The sequence below is a fragment of the Plectrocnemia conspersa genome, unplaced genomic scaffold (genome assembly GCF_051122295.1).
Source record: "Plectrocnemia conspersa isolate PC_06_02 unplaced genomic scaffold, ASM5112229v1 ptg000011l, whole genome shotgun sequence".
NCBI lineage: Eukaryota > Metazoa > Arthropoda > Insecta > Trichoptera > Polycentropodidae > Plectrocnemia > Plectrocnemia conspersa.
Genome location: NW_028277175.1, coordinates 2,474,096 through 2,492,067, shown reverse-complemented (window position 1 = coordinate 2,492,067; position 17,972 = coordinate 2,474,096). Strand labels below are relative to the sequence as shown.

The window sequence follows — 17,972 nt, the reverse complement described above, 5'->3', positions numbered from 1 at the left end:
TTGATCATAGTGATGTTGTATTATGTAAATTTGACTATGTTATAAATTGTGATAAATTTTTTTTTTATAATATACGATCTGATTTTATTAAATACATTATTTTATTTTTTTACTATGTAACATTTTTTATTATGAATAAAAAAAACACGCTAACGTCAAAATACATTCATTGCAAGAACATACCGTAATACTCACTAGTTTTACAATGAGCAATGCAAATGTGTTATAGAAAGAACACAAAAATGAAAGTCAGTTAGATAAGCTATTCATTTTCAACAAAAATGTTGTTTGTGGTCTTCATATATATTAATAAAAAAAATTTCACTTTGGAGCTAAAAAAAGATCACCTGTTAAATATAATAATTATATGGTTGGACAAGGATCAAAAGTCTTGGAAGGCTTGGAAGAATTTTAGGCAAAAAATGTTACATAGTCCAAAAAATGTATCATTTGCATGCAAATCTGTTTTATTAAAATCTTCATAAGCTATCCTAAAGCTTGCTCCACTTTATATAGCTTATAGAGCGGAGATGGCTATCATTCAGTAACAAGATATATAATAAATTTTCTTTCTAGCAAAGTTTCAATATAATTGTACAAAAAAATATATTTAATATGTCTAAATTTGGTTTTCATGTCCAAATTGGTCTTAGAATTAAGGATCATACTCCGTTGGAATGATATCTTGTTATTCTAAGATACATTACTCATCCGTTCCCAATGGTAAGAGTCACGATATAGCAATGTTGGTGAGATTTAGACTAGCGCGCCGAGAGGGAGTCGTTTTTAGCGTTAATTTTTTTCTTCTTACACATATCCTCCATCCCAGTATGTGCATATGTGGGGGTTCTTTGACTCTGCGCGCATGTTATGCAGCTGTGCGCCACGCCATTTATAAATATGAGTGAGGTGTAGTTTTTTTTCTGTGCGTACGTATGTTTTAAACATTGCTTATAAACTATTTTGGGACTTGGTGTGGTACAATGCCGCCGTTGTCCCTCACTGGTAAGTCTAGCTTGTCGTCTGGCGGCGTGCGTAGTGCAGTTATATAACATTGTTATAAACATTGGGTGCATTTTATCACACGTGAGCTATGAAACTGTTGAAAAAATTAGAAGTTCCTCGTGTACTCCAACGGATCAAATATAGATGATTTTCCATTGTATTCTTATACATATTTAATCTAATTCTTTGTATATATGTACATTTATATTGTTTATGTAATGTTCTAAAGTTGGGTTTTATTCTTTCGTTTCAGATTATTTATGGATGTTGCTCGTTCAACTTTGAAGTCGTCCGCTAAAGGAAATCTCCCACCTCAAAACAGTCTCGAAATAGATCTCACATCGGTGTCTCAAGAGTTGTCCCCAAACATCCCCAGTATTAAATAATATCTAGTCATTCAAACTACTCTATATATAATAAAAGACTCTGCTCTCCGTTCTAGTCTTTAGAGATCTACATATATATATACACTATAAAATATATATACATATATATACAAATAAAATGTGTAACTTTCGCAATAATAGTATTTAAGCGCAAAGAGAAGACTTAATTAACGAGTGTCTATTGCTCTTTGTAATATAATATATATATATATACATGAAAAAATATGTTGAAACATTCTTATGGTAAATGAGTCTGTCGTCGATTTATTATTATATTTTTCGAAATTGAAATTTTGAAACGGTGAAAATGACGCTGGCACCGCAACAGTTTTGCGTGCGGTGGAACTCGTACCACACTAACCTCCAGACAGTGTTCCCGAAGCTGCTGTCGACGGAGAATTTCGTGGACGTGACGCTGGCATGCGAGAACCGGCAGATAAAATGTCACAAGGTGGTGCTGAGCGCGTGCTCGACGTACTTCGAGAAACTGTTGATACAGAACCCGTGCAAGCACCCCATCATATTCATGAAGGATATGAGGTACTGTCGGATTTGTGTGTCTGTGTATACTTTTTTGGAAGCGTGATTCGATTGCTGTTTTGTGTTCCAGATTCTCAGAAATGCAGTCGTTGGTGGATTTTATGTATAAGGGAGAAGTTAACGTATCTCAAGATGATCTTCCAAGCCTTCTGAAATCGGCAGAAGCTCTTCAAATTCGAGGTTAGTATCATACAGTTACATTCTTTATATATTTTCAGCAATGAAGTTTGTTTTTTATTGTTGATAAATAAACTACTGGTTCAATTAGGTTTTTGGAAATTAATAGGAGTTATATACTAAAGTTGAAAATAATTTGTTTGCTCATTAGGGTGTATCGTTGATATAATATTCTAAAATGAGGGATTAGAGATGGAACACTAAGTATCTTAAATATGGTTTTTAAATGGAAGCCTGATTTGATTCCCAGTTCCATTTTTAAATGTTGCAAAGTCAATCATGCTGCACCCCTTAAGTGTATTATTGATCCATCATTTCCTGATCTTTTAAAATGCATAAAAATCAATCAATCCCTATTCAAAAAAAGAGTGAGAAAATGTGCATCAAGAACTATAGAACAGTTTCAGTGCTGTCAGGCCCTGTTAATTTATTAAATATAATTATCCAAAGCTCATAAATCGTATCGCATCTCACATATTGCTCCATAGTTGGTCTGCATTTATATTACACTATGTTTTAAAAATATAATATGCAATACTTCTGATATGAGAGTAATGGTTAAAGTGAATTCAAATCAAATTTTGGTCAATAGGAGGGTGCAAAAACAATTATCACTTCCCAGAAGTCAAAAATTCACGTCAAAAGCAATAAAATCGTGTCGGCGCCATCGCAGTGGGGACGCTCGGTAACGATTTTATTGCTTTTGACGCGAATTTTTGACTTCTGGGAAGTGATAATTGTTTTTGCACCCTCCTATTGACCAAAATTTTATTTAGATGTGTTTCATTCGATTCTCACGCATTGTAAGTTGTAATATTGTTATAAAAAATCTTAATATGAACTCTAGATAATTGAGCGTTTCCAGTTCATTCAAGTATCCCCCCCCCCCTCCCTTTGAATTAGTCTACAAAATTGAATGAAATACTTTGAAATAAAAAAAAGACCGCTGACTGCCTAATTTTTGCCCCCCCCCTCCTGGAAAAATCTGAAATGACCACAATTTTTTTACACCTCCCTCCCTAGATCTGTTTGTAGGCTATAATTTTTTTATGCAATCAATTGACGCAGTTGTAAACTGCTAGAAATCAATTGCTGGCGGTGAATTGCTGGTGATAAATTTTCCTAAACCCAACAGAGCTCATATCTCAACGCCATTTAAACTCTTTCAGATTCACAGAAAAAACTGTGATTTTATCTGTATTGCATATTTGCTTAAACTCAATTTAAACTAAACTAAATTTCTCTCTCAATTGAAAGTTTAGCAACTCCTACTCAAAATCAATGGCAAGTTTTTAGCAAATAGGTGTTAATAACATGCCGTATGAATCGTTCATACCAAATTTATAATTTATTGTTGCTTTATTTATTTAAATGACTTTTTATATGATGAGCAATCCCTTTGTACGTCCTCTTAAATTAAAAATCTCTTAAAACACTTGGTCGTTGCTTTGCAAGAAAAGATCAATAAAATATCAAAAATCAGTATTCTGCATGAACAATAATTTTATTTTTTTGCAAAGCAAGAGCGACTGTTTCTATTGCTTTGGCAACTTGTTCAAGTTTTGATTACACAAAAACAGATAAAGCTTTTTTCATATGTCGTTCATAGCTATTTCTCAAATTTAACCCATGATTACTGTGATGATATATATGCAATTAGAACATTAAAAGTTTCTCAGAAATATTTTACAGTCGTCTCAATGTTACGTCTTTCGAATAAAATGATTATGAATGGTTCTAACACAATTCACTCAACATTATTATTTGATTAAACACAATGTTACCTCATCAGTGCTACAGATACTATCAAAAATACTTTATATCATAAAGAACCAAAGCACTGAATCATACTTAAAATTATATTTATAGGCCTTTGCGGAAGCGATTCCGGATCAGCTAATGACGGAAACAATCCTAATGAAACAAACACTCCAACTTCACCACGTTCATCTAGCAATCACTTCAGGGAGAGTTCTCCGCAGAACACAGAGTCTCAAAAAGACATACACGGTATGTATTATTGAATTAATCTAGCTGCATATATTTTAAGAATGTTGTCCTAAACCTGACTGTCGTTTCAGCATCTAAATCATCAAACATAAATGAAAACGCGCACCAATCCGACAGTTCTTCAAATGCGCCTTCGTCGCCTACGGTATCGAAAAAGCGTCGCGAACACGGCGCCAGCCCCGAATCGTCCAACGATGGAAAGAGCAGTAAGAAGTCTGTGGACGTGTCGGTGAAGGAAGAGATGGTCGAAGAAGATGGATTATATTACGGCGAAATGGAAAACGATGAAATGGAATGTGGCGATAACGTCAGTATTACAGTTTTTTGTAATATATGTATTTATGTCATTCACTTCATTGTATTGTTGTTTTCAGGGTGACGATGACGCAGTGCAATCATCCAGCATGGGCAATCAACCGCCTAGTGGTGAGTTATCTATCGTTGTTTGTGTTACCGTCTTTTGACAATGTCTGTATTTTTAGCAGCAAATTGTTTTAGATTAATATGAATTCCTGTAAATATTTAATAATGATGATGATGTCGTTTTTGTGGCCTAGTTACGTGTAAAATTAAGGGGTGTATAATTTAGTACGTCAATTATTAATTATTAAACATAATTTTAAGGGTTTGACAGTAATGTTGCATGAAGTACAATCATCAAATATATATTTGTTATCGATTATAATTGATGTAAAATAAAGTGAATATTTTATTTTTGTGTCAATTTTAAAAAGGGAGATATGTGACGACATCATCTAATTTCATAGCTAAGTTTCTATTCATCTTCCACTCGTTTTGCTTTTCATCAAAACATCTTTTTCCTACCCATCCGTTTCGGTAAGTAAGCTTTTATGTTATCTTGTTTTTTTATTTTTGTTAATCTATCACAGAAGTGAGACAAAAAATGTTTATTTGCAGTGTGTCTTCTCTCTATTTTCTCCCTATCCCGCTTTCATTGACCAATACTTTTACTACCGAAACGGAAATCGTTATATTATTACGTATTACGCATCGTGTGTTTTAACACTTAATCTTTCGCGAATCGGTGATCATGACGATGATGATGACAAAAGTGCGAAAATAGAAGAGCGAAGAACATATTGTGAATGGACGTTTTCTTATGTGAATATTTGTTATGTAAAGGTAGGCTCCTTTTGATACGTTTAAAAAATTGTACGTAGACTTATGCGTTATGTTTTAATTACTACATGCGATTATGAATCAACCTCTTGATCAAATATTGGATTGGATCAAAAAGAGACGGTCGAGAGTTTGATTTCACGATCGCAGCTTCTCAAACTATCTAACATGTATAACTAAATAGAATGCCAATTTGTGTTTTCTGTTCTCGAAGGACTTCACATGAACTACTTTGTGTTCAAGTTGAGTCGGTTCGTGTCTCGAAACGAACTAAAACGAAAACCTATCACACATCATTCAAGTAAAAGAATAAAAACACATCCACGCTTGCAACCGAAGCTCTACAAAGAAGATGTTTGATTTATTTTATTCGATCATTGTAAATCGGTCACTTTTAACTTCTAAAACAGTCCACTAATTCAATCAAACACAACTGAACGTTAGGAGTTAAAAGTGCTGTAGATCTTGTTTTTGAATAATACTGTTTTATCAAATAAAATACATTATCTTACCTTTTTGTTTGCTTTTTCCATCATACCCGTTCGTGTTTTGAGTGTCACTATCAGATTTGCACAAATGGTATTCTAATTAGTAATATGTGTAATTTTTAGGAATGAACTATATAAGTCGAACTATTAAAACCATGTTATTTACAGGTGCTAAGAAGCGAGTCCGGCACGCGCTGCACGATCTGCAAAACTGCAACGATCCTCTACTGAACGAGCTGCAGAAGTGCTCACGGCTCCAAGTCAAAATGTTCCACGGAAAGAAGAGCCCCAAAGTCGCCAAAACTAAACCGAAGGATTCGGAGAACGCCAGAGAGCGAGTCGGTAACGAGCTGGAAAACACTGTTACAGATTTGATTCTGAACAACGACGACTTTGACTATCATCTGTATGAAAACGAAGAATATCTGAAAGAGTGGCTTTTGAAGAATCAAGAGCTCGAGGTGTCAACGGTCGGCATAGGCGATTTGATCTCGTGCAAGAGCGGAGATTCAAAGAGCGCCATGGCGGATGGTCGAAAGCGGCTGAACAATTTCACGATATCGAATAGACTGAATCCGAAAATGGTGGCGGAGAAGAAGTTCAAACGCGCGGTCAAATCGGCCGGCGTGGAAGAGATGGCCGCTTTCTTAGAGCCATCTGATCTGGATCAGTTCTTGGCCGGCAAAGAAGTGAGCTCCTCGGGTATATCGAGGAAGGCGATAGAACAAGCGATGATGGGCAAATATAATCCGAATCGGAGATATTCAAACCAAGCTATGTGGGCCGCTCTGATGGATGTCAAAAAAGGAGGAAGCATCTACAGGTTTGTAACGTTTTAATCAGTACACACAGAAAGAAACAGAAACTTAAAAAACTATTGCTATTTAGTAAATAACTGTATTAAGTTTGAGTCAAGCTCAATGTTTTCGATGGTAATCTTTAGATTATTTCAATTTAATGTTATTTTTAGCTTAATATTTTCTGTTTGGGAATATTATTTGAGCTCCATTGGCTCTTAGGTATATATTTTGATGCGTAGAATCAAACAAAATTTGAGAACTGCTGGTTAGATTTAAGCCAAAAGCTTTTTATAAATCTTAAACGCTTGAAAATACGTGGTAGTTAACGATTTTGAAGGCACTGGAACAAATATTGTTATATTTGCTTCAAAAATATTTGTTATGTAATTGCAATTATATATTTTAACTATTGCATGACCTCTGTATTGCATATTTATTAACCTAACCATGTTAGTTTGGTTAGTAATTATTTGCTTTAAAATCCTCGTAATTTTATTTACCATAATTTTCACACATTGATCGGATTTTTGAACGCAAATGACCATTCCCGCACTTTCGCGTTTTTAATATTGCTCAATATAATGACAGTTTTTTCGATTTTTTTTAATATAATAGTTGCAAATAATTATAAGTTAGCTTACTTAGCCTAAAATTGTATTTGGTAATAATTACAAATTTATTGCTTGTACACAATTAGCGTAAAATGGAGTATTATAACGCTAACGACCATTCCCGCACTATTGCGGTTTTTAGTATTGATCTATGTAGTCTTCGTCATTTTCGAGTTTATTTTCTGAAAAATATTTTTTGCTTGCCCGACTTTTAGTATTTATTTTCGGTCATTAATTGCTTTTTAATGTTTGAGTTCCTAGTTTCTTGGACCATATTTTTTACATATAAAAAATTATATCAATATTATAAATTAGAATTCTCTCAATACTGCTATATTTTAGACATGATATGATTTAGAAGCAAAAGTTTTTAATTCAACGATTGAATGTTTAAGTTACATATTTCATAATAATTATTAGCTTTGAAATGCTCATAAATTTGTTAACGTTCCGATCTTTTTTTTTTCAAAACTAGCTCGCATCGAGTTTTTATAACGCTAACGACCATTCCCGCACTATTGCGTTTTTTAGTATAATATTAATCAATGTAGTCTCATTTTTCGAGTCAGGACTACTTTTTTTTATAAAATATTTTTTTAATTGACTGATAAATTACAAATTTCTCAATATTGATATGATATAGACACAAAAGCTTTTAATTCAATGATAGAATTTCATAATAATTTTTTTCCAAAACCAACTCAAAACAAGATTATATAACGCAAACGACCATTTCCGCACTACTGCGTTTTTTATTATTAGTAAATTTAGTGTTGTTGACAAACTATGTAGCATTTTGGAATCAGATTTTATTTCATTGGTTTTGTACATGGGGTTCTGATTTTTTTTATCTTTTCCGAACATTGATATACTACAAGCTAGAACTCAATGATGCATATCTGATTTTTAATCTTTCTTCTGATGGTACTGATTCATATATATGTATATATCCATTAATTATGTGAATTCTCAAGTCGCTAATTAAATTACAGAGCTGCTCAGACACACAAGGTTCCCCGAAAGAGTCTCCGGAACTGGATGAAGAGATGGCACATTAAGTCGTCGTTTCCGATGCCTCAACAGTTAAAGCAGTTCGTTGAGAACAACCGAAAGCACAAATTGGAACTGAGGAGAGAATTCGCAAGCACTCTTCTGTCTCTCGGCTCAAGAATAGCGACGCCCGAAGAGTTGGATTCCATCAAATTGGCCGAAAGTTTTGAAGAAATATACGGAAGCGGAAGCATAGCCGACGATCACTCTGAGGAAGAGGTCAACAATGTCAACAGCGACAAGAGCGAGATAATCGATATGTCGGGAAACGTCATTTACGACGAGGACATAGCGACTATCACTATGGGTAGCAAACATAACGGGGTATGCAGTGAGAGCGATAGTAGCGTTAGTAAGGATAAAGAGGGTAACTCGGGGCCTGTAAATTTTAAGAAGCAAGTCTTGTTTTCGAGCGTAGAGCAGTTGGCAGGGTTAGATGAGGATATGAACGATAAGGTCTGATAGAATGATCTCATAAAATCCCGTACATTTATTTTTTAATATATATATATATATATAACTATCATTCCCTATATGAAATACATACCATACTTACGCATGTATTAGTTGATTATGATTTGTGGACGTGCTGACTTAATTATGATCTTATCTTATAATGATAGATCTGCTAGTCGGGAGTAATGCAATGTTATTTTGGATTTTTTTATTGTAAGAGTATAATATCTCAAGACTGAGTACTTAAAACATTTTATTTATTTTTTGTTATAGAACGGTACTGAATTAAGCCAAAAATTTATATTTTAGAACTGCGTGGCATTAGTGTTATTTATTGATTTGTTTGTTTGTTTTGTTTTATTTTAATATATGGTATAGCAATTATTAGAATAAAAAATTTACATATTCAAGTAAATTTTATAGAGCTGAATATATATTATATACTCATACATACATATAAATATATTTAAAGTGATCAAAATTATTTCTATATGAAAAAAAAACTTCCGGTTTTAATTTTGTTGTCCTTTACTAGTCTTTAATTAATAATATGTATGTAAAATATTTTTGTGGTAGTAAGAATATAAAAATTTTGATACCAAAGACTGCTACAAGGAGTTTGATGCAAAGTATATAACCCTAGTCTGAATCGCCAATTGATTTTATATATGATAGACGTTTTTACGTACTTAAACTTGCCATTCAAGTCAATATTTTATAACTTAAGTAAAAAAATACCAAAAATATAGACTGTCTAAATTTTCGAGGAATTTATGACATATTTTGAAACCAAATAATATTAATTAACATAAGTATATATATTTTATTTATTCCCGATAATAATATACTGTATATGTATAAATATATAGAGCGATTTTTATGTGTGATTTTTTAAATAAATAAACTTCAAATAAAAACTATTTTTAATATAACAACCTTATTATAATATAATAAACGATAATAATATATAACATGTTTCAGGTTAGACGATTTCCTTAATCTATTAATCTTTCAGTATTGACGATCTTTTCGTTTAAATGCCAATTTTTAATTACAGATTTTGCCATTTCGAACGTTACGTGCGAATACGACACTTCGTCCTCACCACCACCTCTGGCCGATATCACTCCATCGATCGTTACAAACGAAGATCACAACTACAATGCGCATAACTTGATTGTCGTGGATCAGTGCGAGCCTCCGGCGTTCATCATCAAACAGGTACGTCTTTGTAGATTATAAATTTTTGCATTCCGATTGTAACTAATCACTTTTCAGGATTTGCCGAGGACCATAATCGCTCCGACTAACGCTCACCTCAACCAGCAGCTGCTGGAGATGAGCAGGAAGCTGCTGGCAGCCGGAAATAGTGCGCAGTTATGCACTACCATACCGCAAAACGCAACCAGCGCAATGGTGATACGCAACATACAACAGCAACAGCAACAGAACCAGTGCAACTCGGCATCCGATCTCGGCATCACGAGAAGAATACGACGGAGCGAAGATCTGCTGAAGAAGGCGGCCGATTGCGTCAGCCGCGGGCAAACGTTTCAAACTGTGTCGGATCAGTTCAACATACCGATATCTACTATCAGGTATTATTATTTAAATACTTAACTTATTTTCTGCCATTTTTTAAATAAAAAGTCAATATCAAAGTAATACTTAAATCTTTTCTGATATTGAATGACGCATAATTATGTCATCGGCTCTTAACGATATTTTACTTTTATAAATGACTGATATTATCGTCGTTGCCTGTAAAGTGTAAAAAATACAGAAATACAATAAACTATCGATGAATTAATATATGTATATATAAAAACATGAAGTAAAATAAATAAAAATCAATCAGATATTTAAGGAAGTGATGAAAGTGTAAAAATAAAGAAATACTAATTTTTTAATTCAGCGCTCTTATTATTTCATTATTTTCTTTTGCTGATTTATAAATATGCTTTTTTAAGGTTAGGTTTACAAAACTTTAACACTACTTAATATATGCAGGAATTTTATAAAAATATTTATTAAATATTTATTATTGGTGAGCAATATAATCCTAATCCTATTAAGGTTTCGCGCAGCAGTTTACTTTCGGCAAACATAAACATTCAGTTTTTATGCCAATACATATTAATGGTTTCTTAAGTTCGATTTTCTTAAAACTTTAACGCCACTTAATTAATGCAAAAAATTCCATCTGCAAAAACCGGAAGAATAATTGAGATTTATTTGTACAAAAATGTGTGTTATATATTATTTTACTATCTATTATAGAACTTTCTTGTGATTTTTTAATTTTTTCTCTTATTTTTTAAAGGGAGTTTAAAATTTTGGAATTTTTAAATTTTTTTATATAACATTTTTAATTTTATTTTTTTCTCTAATTTTTTTAATATTTATCTTTCGAAAACAATACATTGTCTACAAAGCGTATATTTCTTATTGTTGAACAACAAAATCTTAATCTTATGAACTTTTCGCGCAGCAGTTTACTTTTTTCAAGTATATACATGTATTCCATTTATGCTAATAAATACATATTATTGGTTTCTTTAGTTCGAGGTTCTCAATACGTTAACGCCACTTTATTAATGCAAAAAATTCTGTCCAGCAAAAATCGCAAAAATTAAATACTGTAGATTTCTGTATACAAAAAAGTATATTAAAAAGTTTTTATTTTTTTTATACCTGTATTTACTTTTTTCTTAAGAATTTTTTAAACGGAGTTGCGAATTTTCGAATAAACATTTGTTAAATAAAATAAGTTTTTTTATAACTTTTGTTACGAAACATTTTTGATCTACTTAACTTTTTTTATTTTTGACAAAGTTTTGGGTTTGATATTTATATTGTCTAAAAAGTATATACGAGCCATAGAATCCTAATCTTATTAAGATTTCGCGCAACAGTTTACTTTCTACGGGCATAAATATTCTGAATTTATGATGTTCTCAAAACATTAACGGCACCTGTCCAGCAAAAGTCACAAATATTGCGGAAATTTCTGTAAAAAAAAATATTTTATTTTATTTTGTACTTTTTTGCGATACTTACTTTTTCCTTATGATTTTTTAAACGGAATTACGAATTTTTGAATAACCATTTTTCAATTAACGTAAAACTTTTTTTTGTATTTTTTATTATGAAATATTTATATTTGATATTTATATTCTTACAACAACACATCGTTTACAGAACACATTTATCATTAACGAGCCATAAAATCCTAATCCTATTAAGGTTTCGCGCAGCAGTCTACTTTCTTCAAGCAAAATATTCAATCTTTATGCTAATTCATATTAATATTTTTTTAAGTTAAATATTCTCAAATCTTTAACGCCACTTTATTAATGCGAAAATAATTCGTGCGGTGAAAACTACAAGAATTGGGCAAAGTTCTGTATACAAAAACGTGTGTTGTATTTAATATCTATTATAAAACATTTTTGCACTTTGATTTTTTTCTCTTTGATTTTTAAATGATTTTTTTTTTGATTTTCACAATTTTTTTTGCCAAAGTTTGCTGTTTTATATTTATTTCCTGAAAACAACATACTGTTTACACAGCATATATTTCTTATTAGTGAGCGATAAAATCCTAATCCTATTAAGGTTTCGCGCAGCTGTTTACTTTAGGCAGATACAAATATTCAACCTTTATGCTAATTCATATTAATGATGTTTTAAGTTAGAGGTTCGCAAGAATTAAGTAGATTTCTACTAAAAACAACACCTTGTCTACAAAGCTTTTTATTGGTTAATGATAAAATCTTAATCTTATCAAACTTTCGCGCAGTTGTTTACTTTCTGCAAGCATAAATATTCAATCTTTGTGCTAAATTCATATTTAGTATTTATATAGTTAGACATTCATTTTAGTAATGTAAAAATAATTCATGCAGCAAAAATTGAAAAAAAATCTTTGAACAATTTTTGAATAACCATATTCTTAAATATTTTTTTTAGTATAAAACTATATTGATTTTAATTTTCTCTTTCGAAATTTTTTTTACGATTTGTTTATTGGTGAGCGATAAATGTTAAACCTGTTTAAGTTTCGCGCAGCTGTTTACTTTCTACAAGTACATATATTCCATCTATGCTAATAAATACATATTATTGGTTTCTTGAGTTAGAAATTCATAGTACAATAAAATCCTAATCTTATTAAGGTTTCGCGCAGCAGTTTACTTGTTGGAAGCATAAATTTTCAATATTGATACTAAATCATATTAATGATTTCTTAAAGAGTTTTTCAAAACTTTAACGCCACTTTATTAATGCAAAAAATTTCGTCCGGCAAAAAGTCAGAACATTTCTGTATACAAAAATGGATGTAAAAATGTTCTTTATTTTATTTTAATATCAATTATTTTTTAGTTATCCTAGCTTTTTTATCTAGAATTTTTTAAACAAAGTTTAGAAATTTTGAATTTTTATTAACCATTTTTTTGATCATGAAACACTATTTATTTCAAATATTATTATTTTATTTTTTTACGAAGTTTGTTGTTTTTTATTTATTTTTCAAAACATAACATTGCCTATAAAGCTTATAATTCTTATTGTTGAGCGATAAAATCCTAATCCTATTAAGGTTTCGCGCAGAAGTTTACTTTCTACAAGCATAAATATTCAACTTTTATGCTAATTCATATTAATGATTCTCAAAACTTTTAAGGCTACTTTATTAATGCGAAAACTATCCTTGCAGATTTATGTATACAAAAACGTGTGATATTTTATTTTATTATATATTATAGTACATTTTTGTGATTATTATTTTTTACACCATGATTTTTTAAATGAAATTTAGAAATTTTAAATATCTATTTATTTAATAATTTTTTTTTTTACTTGTTTTATTTTATTTTCTGAAAACAACACATTGTCTATAATGCATATATTTCTTATTAGTTAGCGACGCCGATCTTATTAAAGTTTCGCGCAGCTGTTTGCTTTTGTCAAGCATAAATATTTAATCTTTAGAGGTTAGAGGTTCTCAAAACTTTAACGCCACTGTTCAGAATTCCGTCCGACAAAGTATTTCTATATACAAAAAAGTGTGTAATTTTTTTATTATGTACATTTTCGCGATACAGATTTTTTTGTAATATTTTTTATGATTTTTTAATCTTTTTATTTTTATTTATTTTTGAAGTTTTGTGTTTCATATTTATATACTGAAAACAACACATGTCTACAAAGCATATATTTCTCATTAACGAGCCATAAAATCTTAATCCTATTGAGGTTTCGCGCATCTGTTTACTTTTTAAAAATATAAATATTTAACCTTTATGCTGATTCATATTGTTGAATTTTTAAGATTGAAGTTCTCAGAACTTAAACGCCACTTAATGAACGCAAAAAATACTTGAAATGTTCTAAGGGAGTCGTACATATATAAAAACCTAATCATTTATATTGCTAAGACACATTTTGATTGCTAATAAACCCTAGGATTTATTAGACATACATTTAACAACTCAACATCCGACTGTTTATATAAATATTGTGTTTGAAATTCACCTTGTCTACAAAGCATATATTTTTAATCAGTGATCGATAAGGTCTTAATCCTATTAAGGTTACGCGCAGCTGTTTACTTTTGTATGAATTACAACTATTTATAATAAAAATAGTGTTTTGTATTTACTTTCCAAAAACAGTACATTGTCTACATAGCATGTATTTTACTTCTCAGATTCTTCATGGCTCGCAAAGGAATTTTACCAAGACGCAAACGGGGTCGCAACTCCGTAGGCCAGTTCGGACCCGAGAACGCCAATCTGTCGCAGCAGCAGCATCAGCAACAAGCCCAGCAGTCGTCGGCGCAGCCTCCGAGTCCGACTCAGCCGCCCTACCACATGGCTCACTTCAAACTGCCCGACTTGGACCTCGGTAGAGTTTCATAATTGACAACAACTCGACAGATAATCATTTTCACGAAGAAGATCAACTAATGTCACCATCGATAAAACTCATTGTAAATATATATACGTCGCCATCGCAAAGTATATTTTATGACAATTGTTGACAAAAAATGAAATGATATTCGTCAGGCAACTTATATACATATATTATTATATTAGCAATGTTTGCAAGAACTGACTCTCAAAAAATTTCTCATATCTCGTTTAACTGAGCGTAGAATAATAATGTTAAGATTTTTCGTTTGTGTGTATATAGTATTCGATATAACCTCAATCAACGCTGGAGCATAGTGTTTCCCTATTTATTTATAAAATTTATATATATGTATACAGTTTAGCGTTATTCGTTAATGGATAAAATGATTAAACAATCAATCCGTCGGCAGAGACGGATGCAGTTTTAATGAAAGTGCATTTAAGACTTTCGTCTAATATCGTAGCTTTAATGAGATTCAATAAATCGTAGTCATATTTATATATATAACTATATATGTATATATATATAAAAAATAGTGACGATTCAAGTGTTTACCGTGTCTCTTTTATGTATAACCTAGAAAGTGCAAAGTCAAAGACGGAGAATCTAAATTGTGTGACTTAATACTTATAGAGCTTTCTGTGGATAAAATATACATATATATATACATATGAAAATATATTTATCTTGAAAAAATAATAGCGCACTGTGTAATTAAAAAATATGTTTTAAAAAGTATTTAGCGTTAGCGTTGTAAATTATTAGTATGACCAATATTCTAAAGTTTAAACAAAAAAATGTGTAGGAAATTTGCTGTGCCGCTTATTTTTGCATGCGTATGATATAAAATTAGCTTTAGGTTTAGACTAGGTTGCTGTTCAATGATTAGGTTTAATTTTTGTCTATATAATTTGTGGCACACGTATACAATTCCGGTTCCAATTATATATGAATATGTTTTTTATTTTTGCGTTAGTGTTAACGTGTTGAACACATTCGTCAGTATTTATTTGTATTTGTAGCGAGACTGTTTTTTTTACTATTATTAATGTTTTTTTTGTCAATTGTATTTCGCTACGCCGGTTTGTTTCTTTTTTTGTGATATTATTCGTATTGGTTAGGTAACATTGCAGTATTATTCGTTTGAAGTGTTGAGAGATTGATAAATGTTCGATTTAAAGCCTTCCTGAATTATGGATCTGATTAAACGGGGTATAAGAATATCACGTTGCATTTTAATGTGAATTGTTTTATGTATCGATCGATTTGCATATGAAATGTCGTATTATTACTTAGATTTCGATTTTCTTTTCAAACAATTTTGGTTCATTTTTAAGTCAAAACGCACTTCTAATTTGTCTCTGAATCTATGAGAATCTGTTGATATTTTTCAAATCAGTAAATTTGTCATAAACTTATGCTAGTTTTACCAAAAAAATATAATCTGGTGCCAAAATATTACACTACGTCTACAATTTGCACCATTCGTTTGATTCAATTTTCGATAACTCAAAGCAAATAATTGAGTTATTGTCTATTAAAATCTGTCTATCTCCCTCAGATTCATGTGAAAAAATAGGCCCTGAAAGAGTGAGATAGAGATTTAGTGTTCATACAATTACACTTCGTCGCATGACTCATTTCAATGAAAATGTTTGAATATTAACTCTTTCGTTGCCATAATCCGATATATCCGCTTTTGCTATTTAGGCAAAAATTACCGGATACGACCTCATCATTGAAAAAAGAATCGGATTCATTTTAATGAGCTGTAGGGTATTTGTTTCACGGGTTGTTCCCAACGTATATTTTTTATTATTATGTAATACATTGACATTCATATAGTAACCCTAGCTCGGCAACCAAAGGGTTAATAAATTAGAAAATAATATTTTCCAATCCTATTAATAATACGACGTTTTATATTGTACTTTGATTTAATATTTAAGCATTATAAATGGAAGGTTAGTGCAATTTTTATTGGCATTAAAAACCCCAAAAAAAAAACACTTTTTTATTATGTATTGAACGTTTTGTTGATTGTTATTTCTTGACGTATAAGTATTTTATATAGTATTATTTTTTGCCATTGACCGTTTTTTTAAACATTTAATTATTTAGTAGTATAAACATCTATTTTTATGACAATTGTATTTGATGTTTTTTATTGTATTTAATTTTTTGTGAACGAGTACTTTTAAAAGAAATTGTAGCCTGCAATACATATGTGCCTTTGCACGTGTTCTAAAAAAATAAAGAGTTCTCGAACTATTTTATCGTCTGAAAAGAAACAATTCATTCACTCGTGTTTAGCAGCTTTTATGTTCCGTTCTGAATTGTGCGTATACAAAGAATGCGACATTGTTTATATATTTTAATCTTAATACCATTGCATTTATCGTGTAAGATATAAAACATGTGTGCCGTTGTCGCCAAAGACCAGATGCATTTAAAGCTACACATTCGATGCATGCACAATCAGTTCTATTTACTTTTTTATCCATTACATTTCCATCAAATTTGTTGTGAAATTATATATTTATATATACGAGTCGGCTGAATAATAACCGAACGCATTTCTCTTATGAACGGTTCAGTTGTTTCGGGTCACGTGTACTTGAGAAATAAACGTAGCGCCTTCACAACCTAAAAAATAATATATCGATGTAATAGGCTTGTAGTGTGTATAGATCTGTAAAGTAGAGATCATTGTCGAAATATTTTTTGTAGAAATATAAAACGCGTATGTATAGATATATCTGGTCTGGAAAAAAACGCTAACATAAATAGACGTAGGTTTATTATATACATTATATGTATATGTAATATACATAGTATTTTGCCATATTTTTGTATAGATGAAAAAAATACCAAAGACACCAGATATTTTGTAGTCACTTTTAGTAAAAATAAATAAACGAATAAAAATGTGTAAAAGCGATCTTTTTGTAATGACGATAACATTTGTTACACCGAATTGATATTGTGTACGTACATTGTGTAAAAGTTGTCTTCTATTGTGTACAATTAAATGAGTCCTATTTATTTTGTGTCACAAAATTGTATTTTTATTCGGCAGTACCAATCCTTTTATTATTAAGAGAGAGAAAGCATTTAAATAAAACAATACGAGAACACCCAGAATTAGAGATCGACATATTTGCCATAGGTGTATAATTAATAGTGCAAAAATTTCGAAATAAATTGTTTTAACGAATCAATTTCTTCTTCATCGATATTGAGAACACAGTCACCGATGAGCTCTTCAGACGACATTTTGACATTAGCGGCAAAGCACATTTACTAGGATTCAAAAACGAAAGAGCGAATTAATTTCTATGTAACACAATCATCATGAAAGATAACATCCCGAATATCAAAAGATAAAAT

At 31.0% G+C, this 17,972-nt stretch overlaps 1 protein-coding gene across 5 annotated transcripts in view; it reads left to right on the top strand.

Annotated features, from left to right (window-relative positions):
- Positions 1-17,642, top strand: part of LOC148229131 (uncharacterized) — a 31,697-nt gene extending 14,055 nt beyond the window's left edge. For 3 of the 5 annotated variants that reach the window (XM_088197469.1, XM_088197471.1, XM_088197470.1), the window contains exons 2-8: positions 1,259-1,931; positions 2,002-2,111; positions 3,978-4,118; positions 4,190-4,425; positions 4,493-4,544; positions 5,915-6,569; positions 8,150-9,587. In XM_088197469.1, coding sequence (XP_088053595.1) covers positions 1,699-1,931; positions 2,002-2,111; positions 3,978-4,118; positions 4,190-4,425; positions 4,493-4,544; positions 5,915-6,569; positions 8,150-8,669 — 1,947 coding nt within the window. In that variant the 5' untranslated portion in view covers positions 1,259-1,698 and the 3' untranslated portion in view covers positions 8,670-9,587. Of the gene's footprint in view, positions 1-996; positions 1,087-1,258; positions 1,932-2,001; positions 2,112-3,977; positions 4,119-4,189; positions 4,426-4,492; positions 4,545-5,914; positions 6,570-8,149; positions 9,588-9,720; positions 9,885-9,941; positions 10,262-14,376 lie in introns of those variants that run through there. The other 2 variants (XM_088197473.1, XM_088197472.1) reach the window with 2 other exon arrangements.
- Positions 17,643-17,972: the final 330 nt, after the last annotated feature.